The sequence below is a fragment of the Cyanistes caeruleus genome, chromosome 1 (genome assembly GCF_971803275.1).
Source record: "Cyanistes caeruleus chromosome 1, bCyaCae1.hap1.1, whole genome shotgun sequence".
Taxonomy (NCBI): Eukaryota; Metazoa; Chordata; class Aves; order Passeriformes; family Paridae; genus Cyanistes; species Cyanistes caeruleus.
In genome coordinates this window covers 135,930,421-135,954,836 of record NC_141701.1, presented here as the reverse complement: position 1 = coordinate 135,954,836, position 24,416 = coordinate 135,930,421, and the positions used below count along the sequence as shown (strand labels likewise).

General features: G+C 40.2%; 1 protein-coding gene across 2 annotated transcripts in view; it reads right to left on the bottom strand.

Annotated features, from left to right (window-relative positions):
* GPR158 (G protein-coupled receptor 158) overlaps positions 1–24,416 on the bottom strand; it is a 180,844-nt gene that overhangs the window by 33,763 nt on the left and 122,665 nt on the right. For both annotated transcript variants that reach the window (XM_086861388.1, XM_086861377.1), the window contains exon 6: positions 14,604–14,713. In XM_086861388.1, the coding sequence (XP_086717514.1) occupies positions 14,604–14,713 (110 nt within the window). The remainder of the gene's footprint in view (positions 1–14,603; positions 14,714–24,416) is intronic.

The window sequence follows — 24,416 nt, the reverse complement described above, 5'->3', positions numbered from 1 at the left end:
AAGAAAACATGGGGAAAAAAGGGGAATTAATAAGACTCCTTTTTAATTAATAGTCAGACATTGACTCAAATTCAGACTTGGTGACATCCATACAACAAGAGTTAATTACACAAGAAAGAGATTTGGACTCTTGAATATAAGCCATCTCGATGTGGTGTTTCATGTAGCATGAAGATGGAAATAAAACAAATAAGTCTGGCTTAACTGAGCATGGAGACAAAAAGGAATGGAAGACACACTTTGTTTTCACTGAAAAGTCTTGATACATAATTTGGCTTCTGTATTCCATCTGATAAGTCTTGCAAATGACATGGATGCCTCTGACTTTTGATGCTAATGGTGCATGATGACAGACCTGAGGCTGTCCAGGGCAGGGCGTGCTGCCAGCTCTTCGTACATCCCAGCCTGCTAGGGCTGCATCCAGGCTGCAAGCCCAGGAAACAGCTAAGCTTCAATGCTCACTGCATTCCGAGAAGACAGCTACAAAACCTGTCTCACTGATTTTGATTTCCAGTATCTTTCAGGATACTCAATTTTGCTGTTCTTGAAAGTCTTGTGTTTGTTCCAGAAACTGCTGAACCCACCCAGGAAACCCTCCTGGGATTTGGGATAAATACTATTGTTTGTGTTTGCAGAATGACCTTTGTCAGTGGCTTTACTACAGTCACTATGCTTCTAGTAAAAAAGTGCAGAAAACAACTACAAAGTTCACTGACTTGATTTATAAATTTTATCATTTTTTTTTACAAAAAAGCCTCACAGCTGAAGTCTCGAGGGCTTTGGGTTGGGTTGTTTGGTTTTGCTCAGAAGGCCTGTGCACTCTGGCTGGACTGCAGATGTCACAGGCAGGACATGCTGGCTGCTCTGTGACTGTCCAAGAAGGTATTAGTCAGCTGAGGGGATCTGCATCTTTAGGAAGGTGTGGCAGAGAGCTACTGCAGCTGTGGCTGTGCCCCTCCTGCCACACAACACTGCACTGTGCCCAGTGGGTAAGGCAGACTTTGGCTCTGTGTGATTTCTGAATGCTACAGAAGGAAAACAAACAAAACACAGACAACTCTCGGTTTTCTGTGGCCTATCCACCTTTCCCAGCTCAAGCAGCAGGTTACGTGCTTCATGATGCCTGGATTAAACCCAGGCAAGCTGTGCCTGTGGAACCAGGAGCACTGAGGCATGGGCAGCAGGCACAGACACTGGCAGCGAGCTACAGAACTGCTGCATTGACATCTCAAAGTGCAGGATGTCCTTCATAGGAGTGGTATTTCAAACAGACAGCCCAAAGAAAAAGGGAACAAGAGAGTTTGCAACATACCTATGAGAAAGAATCAGTCTTGTAATTTTGAGGTGGAGAAACTGAACAACAGACCTGGTTGTGGTTGACATCCAATTAAAAAAAAAAAAACAAACTCAGAAAGGAATTACTGGGATCCCAGAACTAGCCCTTCAAACAGCCACTAGAATTTGTGTAGCAATTAAATTACCCAAATAGAACTAGGGATCAGAAGACCTGTGGGGCAAAAAGGCATGTGAAAAAATCTACAATAAACATTGTACTGCACCTCATGGTGCTAGACAAGACATCTATACTCTTCAAACACTGGTCATAGAGTTTCAAGAAAAAGATGCCATACCTAAGGCTATGCCTGTTTGAAGAAAGACTGAAGAGTGACACAATCCTGCTTGATCTTACACTCTGCACAGGACTAAACTAGCAATGCTGCTGGGCTCCACAGGAGTGATGAATGAACCAATGAAGTACCATAAGATTAAGCTTAAGGTGATCTTGGGCTCACAAGTCAACATGGCAGCTGAAATAATGCCTAGTGCTCAAAGTAAATGCACAGCTGATGTAAAATAAGTGCAGTTTCAGAGATAGCTAGTGATCAAACATCCTGTAAGCTGGCAAGTTATCTATACATATAGATAAATAGATAATTGGAAATTACTCACTTAATAGCTTTTACCAACAAAAACAGGTATGAATTAACAGGATAATAGCACACCTCATTCTTGGTCTTGCTCAGCTTTGGAGAAGCAAGGAACAAACAAGAGAGGAGCATCCTGACAGAACACAGCACATTCATAAGAGCCCAAATGACCTATAGTTTTATGGTGATTTATGCTGCCTGCCACAGGGCAACAGCTTAAATGCAGAGTCACTTGGTGCTCTGACAAACAAGCAAGGAAGTAGGTAATTCTGGATCTTCAGAAGCTAAAAGACAGCTAAAGATGCAACCCTGCCTCTGTAAGGCTAAATACAAATATGAATTTGAAAGAAATACTTGGGTGCCCTAACCAGGGAAAACCTGGAGGACATGGACTAGGTCAATGCTAAGGCAACTGTGCAATACTCTCATCTTCAAGAGACATTATGGGTATGGCACAGAAATGCTGCATTAGCAAAAAAGACACCAGTATCAGGACTGGAAGCACCATCCCTATGTTAGTGAGATGCACACCTCAGCTATTTGTTAAGAACTAGATTTTTTCTTCAGTTTGGCCTCAAGATGTGCAAAGGGAGGTTTAGATTGGATATTAGGAAAAATTTCTCCCTGGGAAGGATTGTCAGGCATTAAAACAGGCAGCCCAGGGAAGTGGTTGAGTCACCAGCCCTGGAGGTATTTAAAAGATGTGTAAGTGTGGCACACAGGAACATAGTTTAGTAGTGAACCTGTCAGTGTTAAGTTCACAGTTTGTCTCAATGATCTTAAAGGTATTTTTCTACCGAAATGATTCTATGATTCTGTGTTTGGCACCCTGCCGCAGGTTTCTAAGGCATTTAGGTATCCACATGATGTTGTATCTTGTGGGAAAAAAAAATCAAGTAATATTTTGGGTATTCCTGCCCCATGCTTCTATGTATGGCACATACATTCTCCTTTGGGCAAGGCGTTTTATCTTTGGCATATTGAATTTTTCAGCCAGAAACACAAAAGCCATTTTTGTTAGCACAAAAACCATTCAGGAAGAACTCCAGCACAGTTATAGTAGTTCTGATCCTGAGAATCAGGATAGTTCAAGACCCCGAGAATATCTGATGAGACTTAAGAGTTCTGAGCAAAGATAAACAAATACCAGAATGCCACATGAGAGAAACAGCAAGCACAGAAACAAAGTTCAAAGATGAGTATAAATAATCAGTGGGCATCATCATGTTTGCCACCCAAATTAAAAAGAGTATGAAAACACACAGAATGGTCAACACAGATTTTGTGCCCTGCTCACATCTGTGGTCCTGATGGTGCAGCTGTGCACACATGAGTGCAAACCCCAATAAAGAATGCAAAACACAGTAGGAGTTTGTTGATTTGGCCTCCAGACCTGAGGCAACATCTTAGGAAGCAAACAAACTGAGCACCAGCCAGTACTTCTGAGGATACACACTGACAAAATTTCATTACAGGAGACTGAGCCAGAGACAAAACTGAACATTACGTAGCGTATGTTCTTGCAAACGCCTGCACTTTCATACAGTCATACATGGTAAACCAGTCAATGTCTCTTTTTCCTGCATACAACAGTGTCCTGGTTGTCCAATCAACACAAATGGGCTTTTGCTCCTCACATGCCAATGGTAGCTGACACTCAGCAGAAGCCATCCGTTGCTACTTTAACATAAGTTTGACAATCATGCCCTACAAGGATCCCAGAGCAACACACAGGCCATTTTCTTAGCTAGCAAAGTATGATCTGCAAATTGAACAGAAACTTAGAACTGAGATTTGGTCATTGCAGCCACATTCTCCAAAGCATTTGAAAAAGTGCAGAGGAACAAAGTCCAGAGCTGGATTATGCTAATCCGATTTAAAAGAAAAAAAAGCCTGTCCAGTCTAAGATAGAAGGCAGACTTATTGCTGAGGCAAGATCCTGCATAAAGCAATTAAGGCTTTTACTAAAGGATGGCTGGGACAGTGTAATTCCAGCTCTTTTATCAGTTTCAAGCCTCTGAGCACTATATGAAGTTTTGTTCAAAGCCAACATGAAAGTGATTTCTGAGGTGATAGAGAAATATCTCAGGAATGTATGATGGTCATTTACAAACTGAAGGAAATCACAGGGGAGCTAGAAAATACATGGTTTAAGAAAATTAATTTAAAATATTAAGTTTTAATACATAACTTCACAAAAGAGTAGCAAGAAAAATGTTGTAAAAGCTTGTCACATGCAAAAACTAGAAAAGCAAGTCAAGGAGAAGAACAGATGATCTGCAAAAATGTGCTCAAAAGTTTGATTGCAACATCTGGAACTAAACAGTTAATAGATTTTCAGCCTTGTTTCAGTAAGACAGTGGTACCATACATCCTTATACATACCAACTTTCTTGTTACTAGCCCAGGTGAAATTGTCCCAGTACCTTTTGACATTACTCTTTGTTTAGAGGCCATTAATTTATGTAGTTTCAACTGATGTATGATTTCAGACATGTAATGTCTATCTGCATTATTCCCAAGTGAACAGTAGAAAATAATAGCAAAGAAATGATGGAAAATATCTGTGAAAAGACCCCGATCCATATACACAACAAGGCAGAACTAGTGAATCCCTGGTTGCCAATGCCTGCCATTTTTTAGAACAGAATGATGAAAACAAGAATGCATGCATTGGTGAGGACTGATAGCAGTCAGAGAGGTTTAATGGTTGTATAAAAAGACAGGCAAGGAGGAACAAAAAGCTTAGTAAGATTTGTGATCACAAGAATGGCTGCCACTTCTCAACAACTGTGTGCAAGCCAGTGCTTGAGGCACAGCCTGCCAAGAGCAGGGGCCTCTCCACCAGCAGCCCTGCACTCCCCTAGGCACACCTGTGAGGAACAACTGGCATCTCCCCAGAAGCCCAGCAAGGGGGAGAAGGATTTTTTTTGCTCAAGAAGATCTCAGGAGAAGAACCGACGTTGCTGTAGCAGAGGCCAAGAGCAGAACATGGCTCCACTAGGACAGCTGTGCTGCCCTGAACAGCCAGAGAATAGCACTGCTGATGGCTGGGAAGAGACTCAGACCCTGAGTAATGGAGCTCAGCATTACAACTCCCAGCATTACAACTCCCAGCTAACTTAATTCACACATTGGAAACAGGCACTCAAAATTTTTCACTGATTATTAACAGCTAGGATTTTTAGATTTGCCAGAAATAGAGGCTCAAGTTTGAACCATAAATGTGTAAATGCAAGTATAAACAGAGGCTCACAGTGTGCACACGAAGGAGGTAGGGCCCAAGAACATCCAAAACTTGTCCTTTGCTGTAATACTCTAGAGCAAAAAAAGTTTTAATTTTTAACACAATTTTTTTTGGAAGTGAATATTAAGTGAAAATGTTACAGATAAGTTCTAAAATAAATAGCTTCATAATTACAACTGAATTAATACTGAAACTTTCTACAGGACTTACTGTGTATGCATTCCCAAGCTTCAAGCAGTCAAGTCAGCATTATCTTGGTCTTTCCAGCTCAGATCATGGATCCAATATATTGCATATAAAATTCCTAGAGCATCTCATGCCTCTTTCAGAAAAGCATCTGTGAGGATAACTCACCAATTAGCAGAGAAAGGAAAAAGCCAAATGAGCTGTGTATGTTACAGAAGAGCAACACAGCATTTTATGTCACCTGTGGTTACTACTGATCAGATACGCAACTCTTCAAGATCATAATGGCAATTTTTTGCCTTCATAGAAGTCCAGAAAAGAGCAACTAATATTTTTTATGTGAGATTATTTGGTCCAGGGACTGGTTTTCTCTGTACTTAGGATCTACATTAGAGTAAGTGATCAGGAATAATGAATGTCAAAGCAGCTGGTACACTTCAACAAACAGCACCACTGTATGTCATTTCAGTCTATGAATATGCTTAATATCTTACTAGATCTATACTAGAAAGAATGGTTAAATAGAATTTTTATTTCATGTTTGTAAAATAAAGGCCAAGTATTGGACCAACCACTAAACTATACAGCTTGATCAGTTGTATAACACAGCCCATTACATTTCTCTACTGAAACTCCTGCCATTTGTAGTAGTACTTAAGTACAGAATCTTCCAAGACAGGAATCAGTCTTGAACTGGAAGCAGCACAAAAAATTTCTCATTGCTCCTCCAATCTATTTGGATATTTCAATAGCTAAGCACCCTTCTGAGAAAAATGTATGCCAGATTGCTCATTTGAATTTCTCTGTCTCTGGCTTCCAGCTACCAAACCTTATTAAACTGTAGTCCAATAGATTTAGGAGTGTTTTGTGACTACTTTTCCTCTCCCTGCTTGTTCATACACCACAGAAGAAATCATCTCAATCTTCTTGTGGATCAAACAACCAGAGTAGCTTCCACAGTATCAAGCATTTTCCCAGCTCTCAAATATTTTCTGAACCACAACCACCTACTGTATATCTCCTTTAAAAATACATCTCAAGAATAGTACATACTGCATTTATTTATATGAGTTTCGAAGATGTTGTCTCCTGTTGTAAAATCAATTCCCTACAGATTAACCTCCCATTCTCCATAACTTTTTGTCTTTAAATAGTCCCTAGTTATAATTTATTTGCCTTTTGGATGCACTCATATGCATCTGTTTGACAAAGACAACAACAACAGGGACATGGACATGGCAGAGATGTTTAATGCTTTCATTGCCTCTGTCTGCAACACAGATCATGGGCTAAGGAGGTCCCAGTTCCCTGAGCTGGAGAACTGTGGCTGTAAGAATGAACTTCTACAGGATCTGCTGTTCCAGCTGGATCCTTCTAAGTCTATGAGGCCTGATGGGATTCATCCAAGAACACTCAACGAGCTGGATGATTCATTGCAAGGCGTCTTGAAATGCTTTTTGAATAGTCTTGGGAATCTGGGGAGGTCCCAGTTGATTGGAAGATGGCTAATGTTGTCCCAGTGTCCCAAAAAGGATGATCCTCTGAAAGTACAGGCCTTTTAATATCTCCTCAGTGACTGGTAGAATTCAGGAGAAGATTATTCTGGGAGTTACTGAAAGACGCCTGAAGGACAGCACAGTCATGGGTCACGAGGCCATCATGGCTTCATGAGGGGAAAATCCTGCTTTTCAAACTTAATTTCCTTTTATGACAAGGTAACTCACCTAGTTGATCAAGGAAAGCCAGTTGATATAAACATTCTGGACTTCAGCAAAGCTTTTGATACTGTCTGTCACTGTATCCTTCTGCACAAGATGTCCAGCTCACAGCTGGATAAACATACATGTGATGGCTGAGCAGCTGGCTCATGGGTCTGAGACTGAGAGGAGACCTCACTGCAGTTGCAACTTCCCCATGAAGGGAAGAGGAGGGGCAGGTACTGATCTTCTCTGTGTTGACCAGTGATAGGACCCAAGAAAATGGCCTGAGTTTGTGTCAGGGAAGTTTAGACTGGATATTAGGAAAGCATCCTTCACCCAGAGGGTGGTTGGGCACTGGAACAGGCTCCCCTGACCCCAGTGGTCATGACACCAAGCCTAAATTCAAAAAGTGTCTGGACATGCTGTCAGGCTAATGGTGGGATTCCTGGTGCTGTCATGTGCAGGGCAGGAGCTGGGCTTTGATGAGTCTTGTGGATCCCTTCCAAATCAAGATATTCTGTAATTCTATTACAGAATACTTTTTATTACTAGACTTTCTGAAACAGAATTTACTATTTTGCCAAGCTTCATTACCCACAAATTTTGTGAGTAATCATTTAGTTCTTGGTTGTTCATTGCAACTGAAAATGCTAAATAGTATCAGGCTTACTCCTCATCCCTCACAGTAGCCCACCAGAAGCCTCCTCTCCAGTCATGACTCTTCACTGACAATCAGGGTATGTGATCTGCAAATTTCTGCTTCCACTGTGGCCAGCCTGTCTGTGAGTCACATACTTCACTCCCCCATCACACTCCTCCACAAATAGCTGTAACTCAAGTATTGCACTGTAATGCCTGGTTTCTCTTTTATACCATAATCCCACCCAGGAGAGATACCTTGTTCCACTGACCAGTTCCATCCTTCCCACATAATGAGAAAAACCAGTCTGTAGAGCTATTATTACTGGCATTGCAAATGCATGCACAAATGCACACCTGCCTGGAAGGTATTTCCTCACAGCAGAGTTTTGCTGCCTGAGGGAGGTCCTGGACTTGGATGTCCTTGGAAAGGATAGGTTCCAGTTCCAGCTCTGGAGCCCTTCTGCTAGCCTGTTAACCTGATGTGCCAGACCAGCCCTTTCTCACAATATCTGCCAGGGTGCTCTTGCATGCTACCAAAAGATATCAGAGGTCTTGTGATACCTGTGGACCATTATAAAGTGCCTTCTAACCCACTGCTGTTTATTTTGTAATCATGATAACAATGTAATAGAGTATTAAAACACCAGATAATTGCTTTATCTTCTCTTTGAACTTTCCTAGCCAAACTCAGTCTGCTATGATAAAGCAGAATGTTTGTTACATTAAGGTGATTAAAACACCAGCCCATGGAACTTTACAGCTGTATCTACAACAATTTATATAAATTAAATATTAATAGAAACATGGATGAGAATATTTTCCAGAATCCCAGTGCCTTATTAATCTTAAATACATTATATACTGCTGACTTTTTTGCTCTAAGATAATGTTATTGGTCCCACTTCTACATGGTGCTCCATCGAGACTAATTCTGCACTGTGTTTTTTAACAGCTTTGCTACATTTTGCTAGTTTATAGATAAGAAAGTAGATATTTTATTCAGAAACATGAAATGGAACCATTATACTGTCTAGTTAAGGCTAGTTACTGCTTGAGAATGGCAGAGATACAAAAGAGCTAAATAGGATTTTAATAATGTAGGTTTTATTGTGAAAAAAGCCACAGTGCAACAGAATGTGACTCATTTAATCTAGAAGAACTGCAACAATAAGAATTTCATCTTGAATGTGCATCATGCAAGAATGCTATATGGGGTTCACTGTCTAAAGCCCTGTTTTGTTGTATATACATAAAAATAAGTAAACAAAGTAGAAAAGATTTATGGCAGACATGAGGCATGAATTATACCAATGAAATTAATTAATTAGGTTAAGACATGCTAACAAGAAAACAGATTTTTCCATGGCTGGAACTTAATTACTGGAACTTCATTCCTTATGAACTCCTACTGTATGTGCAGACACTTTTTCAGCAAGCCCAGCTTCTTCCCTCCCTAAAATGCATCCCCCGGCCTTTCACTCTGTACCCAGCCCCTAAAATCCTCATTTCTCTGCCACTTTCTCCAGTGGCCAGGCCTGAGACACAGTGTGGGAGCCACCAGCACAGTGTGGGGGCCACCAGCACAGTGTGGGAGCCACCAGCACAGTGTGAGAGCCACCAGCACAGTGTGGGAGCCACCAGCACAGTGTGGGAGCCACCAGCACAGTGTGGGAGCCACCAGCACAGTGTGGGAGCCACCAGCACAGTGTGGGAGCCACCAGCACAGTGTGCCCACTGACCACCCAGAGCAGACCAGGCAAAGAAGGACCTGCTGGTGCTGCAGGTTTCAGCCTTTTCTCTGTGGGGGCATTCATAAGGTCTGTTTTCTGCCCCAAAACTGTTTTTCACAAGGCTTTGTAGGATGCAGTTCATACAATCTCAGGTGCTAAAATATGCCACGTCTAGGGAAGAGACAGACAAATGGTTGGAAGTTATAGAAAGCCCCTACAGTGTAAAAATCTCTACAGCTTGACCAAACCACTCCTTTTCCTGTATTCCAAACAGACTGAAATCCCATCAGTCAAGTTAAAGCAGTAAAAACCAAAACAATTCAACAAGGCAGTATCAGACTAGCACTCTGGACACTGCATTTCTGCAACAGTAACATCTGCCTTGAAAACAATTTTACCTCCTTTTGTTTCATGTGAGATAACAATGACTACAGAAATCACTACGGAACACATCCAGCGGCAAAATCCAACAGTGAACACATCTGTCTAAAGGCATCTCACTCTCACCTTCCACAAGAAAAAAGGATTATTCAAGAGGAAGTAAACCCTCTACTTTTTTTGAGTGCTCAACCAACATAACCACAAGGGCCTGACTCATTTTAAAAAAAAACAGGGTGGCTCACCACTGCAGCCCATGCTCATCTCACTTTGCTTGCCAATTTAAGCTGAATTACACAGCAACCACTTCTCTGAGACAAAACTCTGGGCAGTGCTTCATCACTAGTGTCCCATTTCATGGAACCATTGGGTAGTGGTGTATTGGCACCATGGAACCATCACCCACTGTCCCTATGACCTCTGAAATATTGGCCATGCGATAATCCAGCTGTACAGGTTCCAACTGCCAAGGTACCTTCTGCCCCTTTCTGCACCACATTGCCACCAGACACTTTTAGACAAGATCATCTGTATCCTCTTTCCCAGCCCTAGCTGACCTGAGGGAGGTCATATATGCCATGTGTTGTGGCTAGGAATGGAATTCCCAAATTCAGATTTCCCACTGTAAAACCCCAGACCACATGCTCACTTCCCCCCACCTCCCCCTGTAGCAAGATGAAGGGAAGAACTGAAAGCACAAAAAAGTAAAGATCACAGGATAAGAGCAATTAGCAAAGCAGCAATGGAATAAGAAAAGAAACAGTACCAATGAATAATACTAAAACCAGAGTGCACAAGTTCAGTAAATGATTCACACATGAGTGGTCCCCATGTGCCACCCACCCTCAACCCTGGGTCCCCCCTGAACATGGTGTGAGACATCTCCAATAACCCCAGGGTTCTGGCTGTGCCCCTCCTGGCTGATGCTAACTTTAACACTGTCCTGGCTGGAACCATCTCTCACCACTGATGCTTCAAGAAGCAAACTGACATCTTCTTTGGGTTCTCTGCTAGCACGAGTCTCCTCTTTAGTAAAATGCTGAACCACAACCCAGAGAACCAGAGAATCTTTGAATTGTTTATGGTGGAAAAGACCCTTAAGATTATTAAGTCCAACCATAAATCTAACACTGCCAAATGAGCCACTAATTCATGTCCCCCACTAAAACATGCCTCTAGACACCCACACACTATCCACACTGCTTTTCTCCTCCTTTCTTTACCACCTCCAAAACCTGTAGGAAGGTCCACTACTTGCTCCAACTGTACCAGATGGCAAAGCACAGCAATATAATCTTAGCACAGCATTTAGATGAAATGCAGAATTGCATCATAGTGTTAACATCTTTTTCTCCCACTAACACTCCCATCCCACCATCACTGCTTCCAAAAAAGTGTGGATTATGTCATTGTCATGTTTCTCATACCTGAAACCTTCCCCACACCTTCTCATTCTCCTCACTTTCCCACTCTCTTGTTTCTCTCTTAAGAAATGGAGATTCACAAACTAGAGACCCCATTCCTTGGGTTCCTTTTCCTAAAATATCTGAAAACTATCCTATGGATACACATAGAAGTGCATACATTTGTCTGTATGTATGCTACTTTGTTTTATTCTTATGCTTTAGTCCAGAAGGAAGGACCCTGAATTAATCCTGACATGAAGGTGACAGAAGTTCACACAATATTAAAAATAATGAGATAACCTGTTCATAAAATACAGGGCTTGAAAAAAGGACACAGAGTCTTCAGTTACAGAGATATAGTGAAAGGTGCAACATCAGCATCTCCTTTAAACCCAAAAAAGTTAAATTTGAAACATCATTACTTCTTGAGATAATTATTTTGAAAAATTCATTCTTAAGAAAAGTATTGTATTTTATGTTCATAGCTCTTCAGCTAGATTCCTTAAATTAAGCTCATTTCCATGCCCCCATCCTTCCACCCCCATAAACATCAGCTCGTTATTTTAAAAATGCACAGTGAATAAGAAAGAGGCAATTAAGGATGAGGCACTGTAGAAATTGACTGTGACAGGTGTTCAAAGAATGAATCAGTACATGATTTCCCTGTTCTTGTGCTTTTCCTTAAGCATCTGCATTTGACTTTTTTTCTGATTTCCCCTTGATGTTTGACCCTAACAAAACCTCTGAAACCTCTTTAGGAAGCGAGGAGCTACAGGAAATTTAAAAAAACTACAACAGCCCCAGGTGTTTCCAGTGACTCCTACCTGGCTTTGGTTAACCTTCACACTCTAATGCTACTCAATGCACCTCATTTGTTGAGAACTATAGCATTAGATTTTCTTGTTATCATTAACCTTTACACAATACTGGTTTTCCCATTTAACTCAGAAAAATCACAAGTTCCTTGATGGCAATTGGTTCTTCCCCCAGGAAGGACACAGCCTCGCTGCAGGAGAGAACAAGTGCTTGTCAGGAGTATTTGTGATGTCTGCAGTAAGCCATTCCTCAGCCTTGTAAGACCTGTGGATTGAATTAATCTGCCAAAATTTTCTACTAAATTTCTATTAACATCACATTGTTCCTAACAGCATAACTGCTGTGAATGTGTATAATAAAATATATATCTAACTTGGCACAGTCTTTTGCAAGGCACACTCTGGGACTGAGATATTCAGTACCAAAAAAGATCACAATATCACAAATGTAGGAAAGGAATGGTCAGGATATCTGGTTGGAAAATGAAAGATAGATTGCTACAGAAAATAATTCTAGATTAACATATCTTTGTGTTACACAAAGAAATACAGAATTATTCAGAAGGCCAGCCACTGCTCACAGCAGGGTTAATTAGTGAATCCAGACCAGGCTGCCCAGGGCTTTATCCAGTTGGGTCTTGAAAACCTCCAGGTAGGGAAATTCATAATCTCATGAGCAACCAGCTCCACTGCTTAATCAGCCTGACACTGAAAATGTTTTCCTCATATAACATTGACCCCAATATTCATTCATATTGTATAAAGTTGAAATCTCTTAGTTCAATTTGTCCATGTCTTTTGTTCTTCTGTACACTGCTGTCAAGAACACAGCTTCACCTCCCTGTAGGTGTTGGATAGCTCATGCTAGCTCCCTCCAGTGCTGTATTTTCTTCATGCTGAACAAGCCCAGCTATCTCAGCCTCTCTTTGCAGGACCAGTGCTGTAAGCCCTGACCATTTTAATGGCCTTTCATTGAACTCAGATGAGTTCACTGACATCTGGACACATCATTGCAGATATGGTGTGAATAAAGGAGAATCATCACTTCCCTCAGCCTTGAGGCAACTGTTCCAGTGATACAGTCCAGTCCACTGCTATCCTTCAATGCTTTGTGATGATCAAGGATGAGGATGGAGTGCATTCTTGGTTTCTTATTCAATTTTGTCTTGTTTGCTGACCCTGTCAGCACAGGTGCCAAGTAACATCAAACAGCTGAATGAGCAAAGCAGAAGACTTTCTGCAGTTTTGCAGCCTATCCTCACCTAATATGAATGGAAGATCAACAGTCCTGTCAGGATAGCTGCTTCCTCACATCATGTACAACCACATAAAGAACCTGTTAGGATAGCAGAACTGCAGTGACAACATGAGCCACCCACAGTCTTAGGCTTTTTATCTATCTGAGCTATGGATAACAAAGCATCCAAGCAAAGTCACCAGCTCCCTCTCTTCTTTACTGCTCTTCTTGTTTTACCTTTTTTGCATCAGAAATTGTTCATCCCAGAAAACACTATGGAGGTGTGGGATTTTCTTGGTCAATTTCAATGCAAAGATGTGGCCAGACACAGCATTTTACAATTACAGTTTACTAGGCTAAGTGTACACTTGTAACCAGGGACACAGATTAAAAGGAGCTGCAAGAAGGAGCTCAGTTTTAATGGGAAAACAGGGGTTTCCACCTAAAATGTGACAAGTCAATAATACATCATGAAACACAAGATATTTTCAGTTCTCATTCAGTTAATGAGCATTATAACAACCCTCCTCTATCTAACATGCCAACACAGTAATGAAACTAAGATAAAAAGATGAGTGAGCATACTTCATCCAGTATGTTCAAGTATCAATATACTGCTTATCTCTTTGTCGAATAAAAATACTTATGGAATGTATCAGTAATTTCTTTCATTAAAGAGGGAAAAGCATTAGGATTTATCCAGCATACACAGAAAAGTTCTTCAATTTCTTCACTTTAATTTTGAAGGGGACTCTAGAAGTGGGACTTGAAGTTGAGCCTCTAAACACTAAATCTCTGAGTCACGTGTGAATGTACTGCCAACCCCATGGAACCCAGAAATTGCCTCCTATTTTTGCTGGCAGGTTCTGACGCTTGTGAGCCTGCAGCTTGCCTGCTATGATTACCTGAAGAAAATAGCCCTTGACAGAAAAGCCATAAGAAAACACAGTAAGTATATACACCAGTCTTTTGCTTTACCCACCATTGCTGTGTCTAAACACTTCAAAAGCATCTCTCTGCAAACACTTCAGAGGGAAACTTTTGAACACTTCATGAATACATCTGTATTTTGTATATTCAAGGAAAACACATTCACTTCATGTGAAAAGGGGTTCTTGCACAATTTAACAGTTAATGTATATATATTTTTAATCAAATCCTGTCAGCATTCATAGCTCTCAATTCAGATTAGTAGCATATAATTTGAACAGGAAAATTGAGGAGAAATACACAGTAGAAATGGCACTTGTTTATGATATTTGCAGCTCTTCCATCTAAGTACCCACACAGATTGCACATACTCCCACAGAGATGGAAATTAATATGTGAAATACCTGTGCAGCTTGAGTGTCACAGTTCCATAAACAGTAGCAAAGCCCAGAAGACGAACCCATCTTAGGAGAATACAGCGAAATATACTTGGCTCAAAATACAAAATGACAACCTATAGAACAGAAAGATAGAGAGAGCTTCAGTACTGCTTTCATGAGAAAGTAGTTCTTCATTCAAATGCAGAATAGTTTCAAAACAGGACAGCAGACACATTTCAGCTCATACTGCTGTATATTTAGATTTTCTAGTAAAGCGTTGGGATGATCAGATCAACCAGCTGGCACAGTTCTAGGCACCAACTCCTTTTTGAAGGGAGTTGGCAAAAGCCCTGTGACAGACTGTGAAGTGACAACACTTTTAAATGCAATTCCACTGACTTTTCTTAACTGAGTGAAAACATGTACCCAGAGAGGAGGATAGAACAGACAAGGACTTTTTCCCTGAGCTATTCAAGTAATATGCAGCTGGTTTAATTCTAGTTTGATGGGCTGTATTTACTAGGTTACACTTCAAAGTCACTCCTAATAAACCTAGCAAAATGATAGTTGCTCATTTTCTCTCTGTCAAACTAAAAATAATTGCACTTGCTTATTTCTATCCAAAATAGGAAATATTTATGACACATTTAACTCTTTCTTCCCTGCATATTTCACCTATGCTATATCAAATCTCCCCATGCATCAATCACCACCTTCTTAAGAAAAATAACCTTTTTGTTCACTTATGCATTTCTCTAATCCAAATAAAAAATGTCCTACCAGCCTTTTTCCCTGTCTACTAAGGACCACAAGGACAACACTCCATAAGCAGTAAAAGAAAGCTAATTCTGTAGGTATAGTGCATATAGAAGCTTCACTATTAAGTGAAATACTACTCTTCTCTAAAAAAAGGATAGCTCAGTGAACTCAGTCACAATTTGAATCAGGAGTCCACTTCTTCTCATTCCAGCAGACGTTGTCCCTCGTGTCCTGAGGGTTGATCCCATATTCCTTCCCACTCATCTGGTCCCAACGAGCCTGCTGTCCCAGGGATTTGTTGGAAAACTGCCCCTACCCCACCTGTAGACCCTGCTTGGTCCAGCAAACCTAGATCCCATGCATTCAATGTGTCTGACCAGAACCTAGTAAAACAGCCCACTGCACCATAGTACAAATTAATTAGGTAATCCTGGTCTAGAGAAAGCAAGCACTGAAACATTTCAGGCCATCTGTCACAGCTTCATTTACAGTCAGTACATTCTGGCAGCAGCAGTAGTATTGTGCCTACTGGCTGCCACATATTATTCTCCTAAGTAAATGCTCTTCTATGTGGGAATTCAAGTTCAGGATATTGGTCAAAAGCCCAGGACTACATCCTTTGGGTGACATAGACTTCTTCCGAAGAGTGGGGGCAAAAATGGCAGATGTGGGCTGAGAGAGATGGAAGCTGCTGTGTTTCACTGGAATGCTTTTTTTATATAGCAGAATCAAACTATTTCTTTTAAAAATATGATTTGCTGAATCAAACTGTGCTGCAAAATTTAATCTGCTTTTTTTCCACTGTTATTGGACAGACACAGAATCACAGTGTACTAAGTTGGAAGGGACCCACAAGGATCATCAAGTCCAACTACTGGCACTGCATAGGACACCCCAAGAGTGTGCCTGAGAGTATTGTCCCAATGCTTCTTGAACTCTGCCAGGCTGGTGCTGTGACCACTGCCCTGGGGAGCCTGTTCCAGTGCCCAACCATCCTTTGGGTGAAAAACTTTTTCCTGATTTGACATGCTTCAATGTAGACATTTTCTGGGATTCTAACAAATTGTGCATGTAGGAAAGGCAGCACCTTTTCTCCTTGGAAAATCAGCTAGAAAACCAAAATGCATCCAGATATGCATGACCATGCTTGGGCAAACAGAGCATCCACAAAAAGTTTCTCAGGACATTCTGCTGAATGGCAGCAGTTTCCTAACATACAGTTAAATACATTAGGACAGTTGCAGAACCTGAGAAAAGTCTGTAGCAGTAACTTGTCTCCTGAGGTTTGCCAGGGGGTAGAAAACACCATGTTTCATCTTTTGACTCTTCCAAACAAGAAAAACTATGTCAAAAGAAGATTGGCATTAAGAGACTCTGAACATTTCAAAGTTGATTTGAAAGCAGAATTTTTCAGATAATTGAAATGGGAAGATCTGAAAACTCTCCAGGCATAGAATTTTCTGAACAAGGGCAACAGCTCTCTTTGCCATGCAATCTGACACAGCAATTTCATCTGCTGCTGCTTGTTGAAACATTAACTGCTTGTGTCTAGAAAATCTCATTGATTTGCATTGAATCATTTGTATGAGCAGCTGAGGCATTTGGCTAGATGTCAGCCAAGAAACCACCACTTCAAACGCAGCCTGGTGTGAGCTGGCGTGACAGCTCACCGTGAAGGCTGCAGAGGCAAGGCTCTGCTGGAGAAAACTGTTCTCATTTTCCCCTTTGAAACAGACACATTTTAACTCCTCCTTCACCAGTGGTGAAGGATACTGCAGATGACTTCATCCAAGTCTGAGTCTCTTTTGGATCTTCCTGTGTCTATATGATGGAGAATTGTAACCCTGCCTCCACAAGGGCCAGTGTCCATTTCTACCTATTCTTGCAGATGGTCTGTCATGGACCCAGGCTTTGAAGAGTCAGAATTGCTGTATGTACATGTTGCTTTCTTCTTAGGCATTGCAGAAGGCTATTCTAGAGAATATGTCATTCCCATTCCCATCAGAGCTCACCAGGATGTTCAGGTGACTGCCCTCTCTAAGCTCTTGTCACAATTATGTCTCTTATAAACACCATGAATTTTAGAGGCACAATTTTTAAACTGAACAATCTTTACTGCATTGGAGCCAAGGGGCTATAGAAACACATCCCTGGAAGATTTGCTCAACTTTTTAATCCAAGCGAAATATAGTTCTTGCAAAGAATCCGGTCAAAAGTATGACTGCTGCATTCCTTTGCACACTCTCCCTAGCAAAACAAACAAACCAAATCAAACAAAAGCAACAAAACAACCCCCTCCAAAAAACCAAAACAAAACAAACAACAAAAAACCAAAACCCAAACAAAAAAAAGAGGAACAAGACACAGAAGTCTTGGGTTTGTTTTGCATCAGTCTCTTCTACCTTATCAAAGCCCCTGTTCCCTACTGTTATCCCCAGAGCTGTCTTCTTCAAGTGACAACAAATGTGCAGCAAAAGGTTGCTGAGCTCCGAGTGAGGAGTGTAGGACGAGCACCAGATTCACCCACATATCCAGGCTGCTCTCAGAACAAGGGAATCCCTCAGTCCTAAAAGACTACCCTGCCCACCAAAAACCTGACAATATTTCATTTTCTCTTTATGCATTTATGGTACATTAGACCACACTCTTCTTAAAAATGCTGGGAGGTTTTGCTGATGGATGGAACAAAACATCTTTACTGTACATAAAGAAATGTGTTATCATCAGTTTTGCCGGCTCCTGGCATCCACTTAAATACTAGACATCAGTTTCTGCTACTTAAACAAAAAGATCTGGGGAAAATAATTTGGAAGAATTACCAGAAAAAGATAAGCGAGAGAGTGGCTGTTCATATCCGAGTTACTGCAGCTGTGCGTGAGACTTCATGAACTGTGACTCGTCTTTGTCATTTGGACAAATGCGTTTAGATGTTTGCTTTTAAACTCAATGTGGTTTAAGCTATTACTGTCCTTGCCAAAACATTGTTCCAGTAGTCACGCTACCACTTGTGGAGTCAGAGATGAAAAGACTTCCTAAGGTCACCAGCTAGCTGTCAAGTGTGTTTAGAGCTGGAGAATTACGGACACGGAAGAGGGACTTAGCTTGCTGCCACAGCGATCAGCCAGCTCAGTTACTCATCTGACATGATGAACAGACACACACACACTAAAGAACTAAAGACAATAGCTGAAGCCAATAAAAGCACCTCACACGTTACAGCAAATTTTCTTTATCAGAACAGGTAACAAATTAAAAGTGCTAAGAGAACTAACACTGAACAACTGAACATTCAAAATCATAACAGAGTTCATCTACACAAAAAAATTGGGAATTAATGAGTTTTATAGGCTCAGTGCCATTTCTTCTTAAAAGATAAACAGCATTTAGAAAGATTCTTAATTTTTAAAAAAAATCCACCTTATTACAGCTCTATAATGTTAATAGTCAGCAAAACTGTGCATTGCAAAATGTTCTTTTGTCTTTCAGATTACCTTTACTGTGCACATTAAAAGATGGTTAATTCTGCCCTTCACCTTGGCACCAGATCCAGGCAAAAATACTTTAATACTGTGTATTTCCCCAAGGTGCACTGACTGGGATTCAATCTGGCCAAATCAAACACATCATTTCTTCCTACACTGTTTTAGGGGGTCTAGTAAATCAGGCCTACTAATATATGTTCCACAGATAACTCAAGGATAAAATCAAGTACCTTGAAAAAGTTCAGCTCCAGCTACTTGGACAGGAGCTTGGCTTAATAAAGGCTTCCAGTACACATCTCCATTGCCTAGAAAGCACTACAGCATTTATTTTAGGGAATTTGCTTCACTGTATGTCAATTAATAATCTGCATTTGGACTAAGCCAAGCACTTTATAGCCAGCTGTAACAATATTGTAATGTATTTAAGACAAGTACATTTTACTTCAATTCTGAAGCCATAGAAGTCATGAGAATAGATCAAAAACTCATTTTCTTCTACAATCATCAAATTGCTATAATTTGAGAGGAAATGGGAACACTATAATGTCTCAAAAGATCAGAAGCCAAAGAGCTTAAAAAAAAAATACATGTATTGTCAATGCTAAAAATCCTAAAACTAAACATGAAAAATTTTGAGCAGGACCTTAACTCTGAAAGCCCCAAAGTCTTCAAAACTTTTGAACTCTTCTTGTTTTTGCCCTTGGTTGCTGAATCATGCTAAGGTTTAGGTTGGAATGGACCTTTATAGATCATCTAGTCCCTAGTGCTGTGGACAGGGATGTTATCCATGTTATATAGGTGGAAATGAAATTCAGAGTGTAGAATTTGAGCATCAGCATCATCTTCTGATGGATCTGAGGTGCAAATCACCCACTTCAGACAAAAGTGATGCTAAAGTAATGGGTTTTTTTCCCATTTGCAAATAATCAAATTCATCTTAAAATTCTGTTCACTTAACCCAAAGAAATTTACAGGAAAACTATGTACTTTTTAAATTGAACTTCAGAATTTTCTGCAAGTACTCTGCACAGTTCAATGCAGGACATGACACAGCCATTCAAGATAATGCCTTTTGGGCTAATTCCATTAACAAGCATCTAGGAGATACTGTGAAGAGATCCATCTGATCTGTTCCACTGCACAACACCATCTGCCCTTGCCTGACTGCAACAGCTGTCTAGGGCTGTCACTTGGCAATTCTGCTATGCAACAAGCCATCAGATACTTCCCCTCAGTATCCTGCCATGCTGAGGGATGGGCAGCCTTCCTCCTTCTGCCGTGTTTCAGTAGTTTCTTTCAACACATAGAATATCCTCCAGGGTACATGAAGTCACCTATTAAAGCCTCAGTCCTAACACTGAGAAGGGATTTCCTGCAGCAGAGATGCTGTTTGCAATGTTAGATAAGCTTGCCATCCAAACTCATAACAGTCTGGCACTACACTTCCCAGGAAAGGGACCAATCCACTTCCATGTGGGCACGGTGCCATCGCAACAGATGGGATGAATGAAGGCATTCATGAGCCTGTGCACACTACAGGCACCACATACCACTGCTGGAAACATGAGTCACAGCTCAGATCATCTGCTTAAATATTAGCGAAGGCACAGCTCCTTAGCCAGCCTTGTACCATCCACAAATATTTCCGGTGCAGCCACACACAACATTTTAGAGGTATGATGACAGCTAAATATATATTTAGGCTAATTACTTAAGAACATTTCCTTCCATTTCCATCCCATTTTTTAAATCACATGTGCTTTTTAAGACATTACATCTTACTATAATAGGCCTGTGAGCAAACAGTACCATGAAACCCTGCTATCCTTGCAAATCTCACCATTTTAAAGCAGAGCTACACCTGATCATTAGCTCAAATGCCTCTGTAAAGCACACATTTGCTGCACAAAACCACAGTAACTACTCAGTAGGTTTTATTCTTGCCTCTGAATTGGAACTGAATCAACTTCCCAGTACACAGCATTGCAAGCACTCTGCTGCTGGGGGCAATTGCATTTCAGATAAGATGTATGTTATAAGCAAAATCCTTGCAGCCATTTAAGTAAGATCTTCTGGGTTTCTTCATAAAAGAAGACAAATTTTTCCTCATCACCCACACAAGTCCAGCTTGAAATCTTTTCAGATCTCTTTTCCCTCCCACTATAGTTTCAACTATAGATATTGGTATTTCTTTCACTGATTATCTTATACTATTAATATACATCAATATCAATACAATATTTTTAATACATATTAAACCTCTGTCTGTTTCAGCAAAGACATGTCTTGCCTGTAAAGCCTTTTGGAAGACCATGACCCAGTATAAGCACATACCCACCAGCACCAGTGGTAAATCAAAAATTTTACCAGTGTAAAATAAAAGGGCAGACCTCTAGAACTTCATTTATCAGAATGCTTTGCTGTCAGTAGGTTTTATTACACTATGGATTCATCCCCATCAGGCAGTAACAACGGATCTCTAAAGTTCTTTATGGAATATATATTTTACAGTGGAGCTCATTTAGCCCCCTGAGAGATTTAACTGGAGATTAAGCAAACAGAAACTTCAAGATCATTCTGGTTTGACAAAAGACTGCATACTTAGAATGCCTTTTTACAGATATATCTTCAATTACTTTCCTCTTTTTTTTTTTGGCTTCCTCTGTTCATAAGGGAGATTTCAACTAATTACTGACAAGACACCCTTAAGAGGTTATTTTGAGGAATGTAAACATTCATGTGATTTCTAAGATGCTGTCATGTATCTCCTCCAATTTAAGGAGAAAAAGTTATATGCTACAGATCCTATTAGCCGTGGAAATATTTATTTCCAAGTGACTTGAACACATGGCCTGAAAACGCATTTATTCACCATAAATTCTAGCCTTTGCTTAAGCCTTACTAATGATCCAGCTTCACTGCTCCTATTTGCTTTGGCCTAATGAATAGTATTATAAAATCAAGTCATAAAAAATTAACATGTAATTCACAATAGCTTAAAAAAGAGATGTGCTTGCATTCTGTAGACAGAATGGATCACAACAAATGGATTTTTACACCCAGCAAGGCCCACACAGTAGAGAAGATTAATCCAGGACTTTTTCCTATTAAAAGATAAAACTTTGTCACCCTTGAAACATGATTATCACACATGTTCTCTGCATCTGTTTCCAAACACAGAGATCATGATTAGCTTTTCAGTGTAATAGAATAACCTATTTAACTTCAGCTGCAAACTTCTCAAATACAAGGAGAGATTCCAATGGTACTGGCCCAGGGAGTGGTGATACTAAACAGGTAAAACGTGATCATTCAGGAAGTATGAGGCCTCCCACTCTAAGGGGCTATAGGCACTGAGGTGCTGGAGGTGGAAAGTCCAGTACCTTAGGGGCAAATAACCACTGCTGGTTACTGAATGCTTCTGTAGAAGCAGTACAAGACAGGGAGAAAGTCTGAGGCTCAGAAGTTCCATCAAGACCATGCCTAAGTGTAGCACAATGAACAAATTACCTAACACTGAAAAATCCAGGCTGAAAAAAAAATTATTAGTTTTAATCATGTCCCATGTCAGGCAGAAGAGAAAATAAAGTCTGAATTGTACACTATTCTTTCCCTGTTCTCACTCAAGTGTACTTCTAACTCACCAGTAGCACAAAGCAAAAGCAGCTTTTGCTTCATTTTTGAAAATACTTTTCAGGGAGTCCAAAAAATAATGAGCTTGGTTGGCCCAACTGACCTTCTCACCCATCTGCTTTGATGTTCCAGCTATTTCTCTGTCTTTGGTAGATGCTTATCCCCACACATATGCTGGCTCTCCTCCTGACAACCTCAGAACCTTTAATACAATGCCCTAAAAGCAGCCTGAACAGCCTCAAAAATCAGTCCCTGAGGACTTGAGAGTTGGTTCATCTCAGCAATTCAGACACCTGAACTGGCCAGATGTGGACTTGGCTGGATGTCAGAAGTTTCCACTGAAATCAAGATACTGCCTCAGAAAGTTTCAAATGTGTTTAAACAAGACTCTTTAAAAACAGTAACTGTTGTGTTTTTAAATGTAAAGCCTACCAGAATCTACCTAGCTAACAGTGTACAATGCTTTTCCTGACCCACATAAGTCATCAACCACAGCCTGAAAGCACAAAATGAATGCATAGTAATTGATCTGATTTTAAAGATACTTAGGGGCTAGTAAGAGATGCAGGAGCTCTTGACTTCACTGAAAGGCAATTACCCAAATATTTTAAAAAAAATCTGTCTTCCTGTCTTCAAAAAGACTGCTTAGAGCAGTTTATATACCACTGATGCTCTGCACTCTTTCATTTGATGTTTTTTAAACTTTAAAGAAAAGGTCTTCACCTCCTTTCCAGTTAAGTACTGAAAGATAGATGAAAATGTGTGTTTCCTGATCAAGCAAATGGTCAGGTTTAGAGTGAAGATTATTAGACGTGATCTGCCAGCAGCAACACTAAAAGCAAAGATGAGCAGAGGGGGAATTCAGGGCCCCAGCTTCATGCACACTAAGGCTAAGCAGAGAAGCACAAGCGAAATACAGAGGAGAAGCTGAGCTCCTTAATCATTCAAAGCTTCTACTTTCACAGTTTGCATTACATTCAAAAAACATAATTCAAAATTAATAGAAATAATTTCATCAGGATGTTTTATCTCAGCAATGTATAGGCATACCAAAAATTGTTCATGCTGATGTAAAATTTAAAAGAGGAAAATCAAAGGAAGCTGCAAAGTCAAAATATCTTCTAAAATATTTGCTTCTTCTGCAAGTTAAGTTTTACTATCCAATTGCTTCTTTCATCTGTTCAGATACATTTTCTTCCATGTGACATGCCACTTGGGTAAATCACAATAGGCAACTGAATGCCCTAATTTACCTACTTCATATATTAAAAAAAAACCCTAAACTTACTTATTTGGTGCATTACTATCCTCTCTTATTAAAAGAAATGTGGTAACCAAAGAAACAGAAATAGAAGCACTTTAATGAACTGAGCCATATCAAATGAAAAAACACTGACATCTCTTCAGCCTATTCATTTGCCAAACCACTGACACATTTTAATGGTATGTATTTTCATTATTTTATTAAAACCAAGGAAAATCTAACAATTAATTTTAAGACCACATCTGTGATTTCAGGAAAAAGGTATCTTTAAAACATAACGGTAAAGTAGTCTATATTAAAATAAATTTTGCAAGAGCTGCAGCTAAATCAAGACATAATAGATTAAATTATTCAGAGCAATTTGTCAAGTATACTTAATGCAAGGCATAGGTCATAAAAGAGACTTACATAGACTTTTTAATCTTGTTACACTATAGCTGAATTCCCTACAAATATAGATTGTAAGGTGTGTGTAGGGGGGGTGTTATTTGAGTGTTTCCAAATACTGATTCCTACCTGGGAAAAAGAAAACATCCAGTATTTAGAGTTCCAAAAATAATTATCTCCTCGTCCTAATCTAACAAAGCCAGAGAAGTATTTAAAACAAACTTTGTGAGGAAAAAAAAGCTATCTGATGGTTTAGGTTCTCCAGAAATACCTCCCTCCTTGCTGCACATGCTCTCTCTGAACTACAGGTTG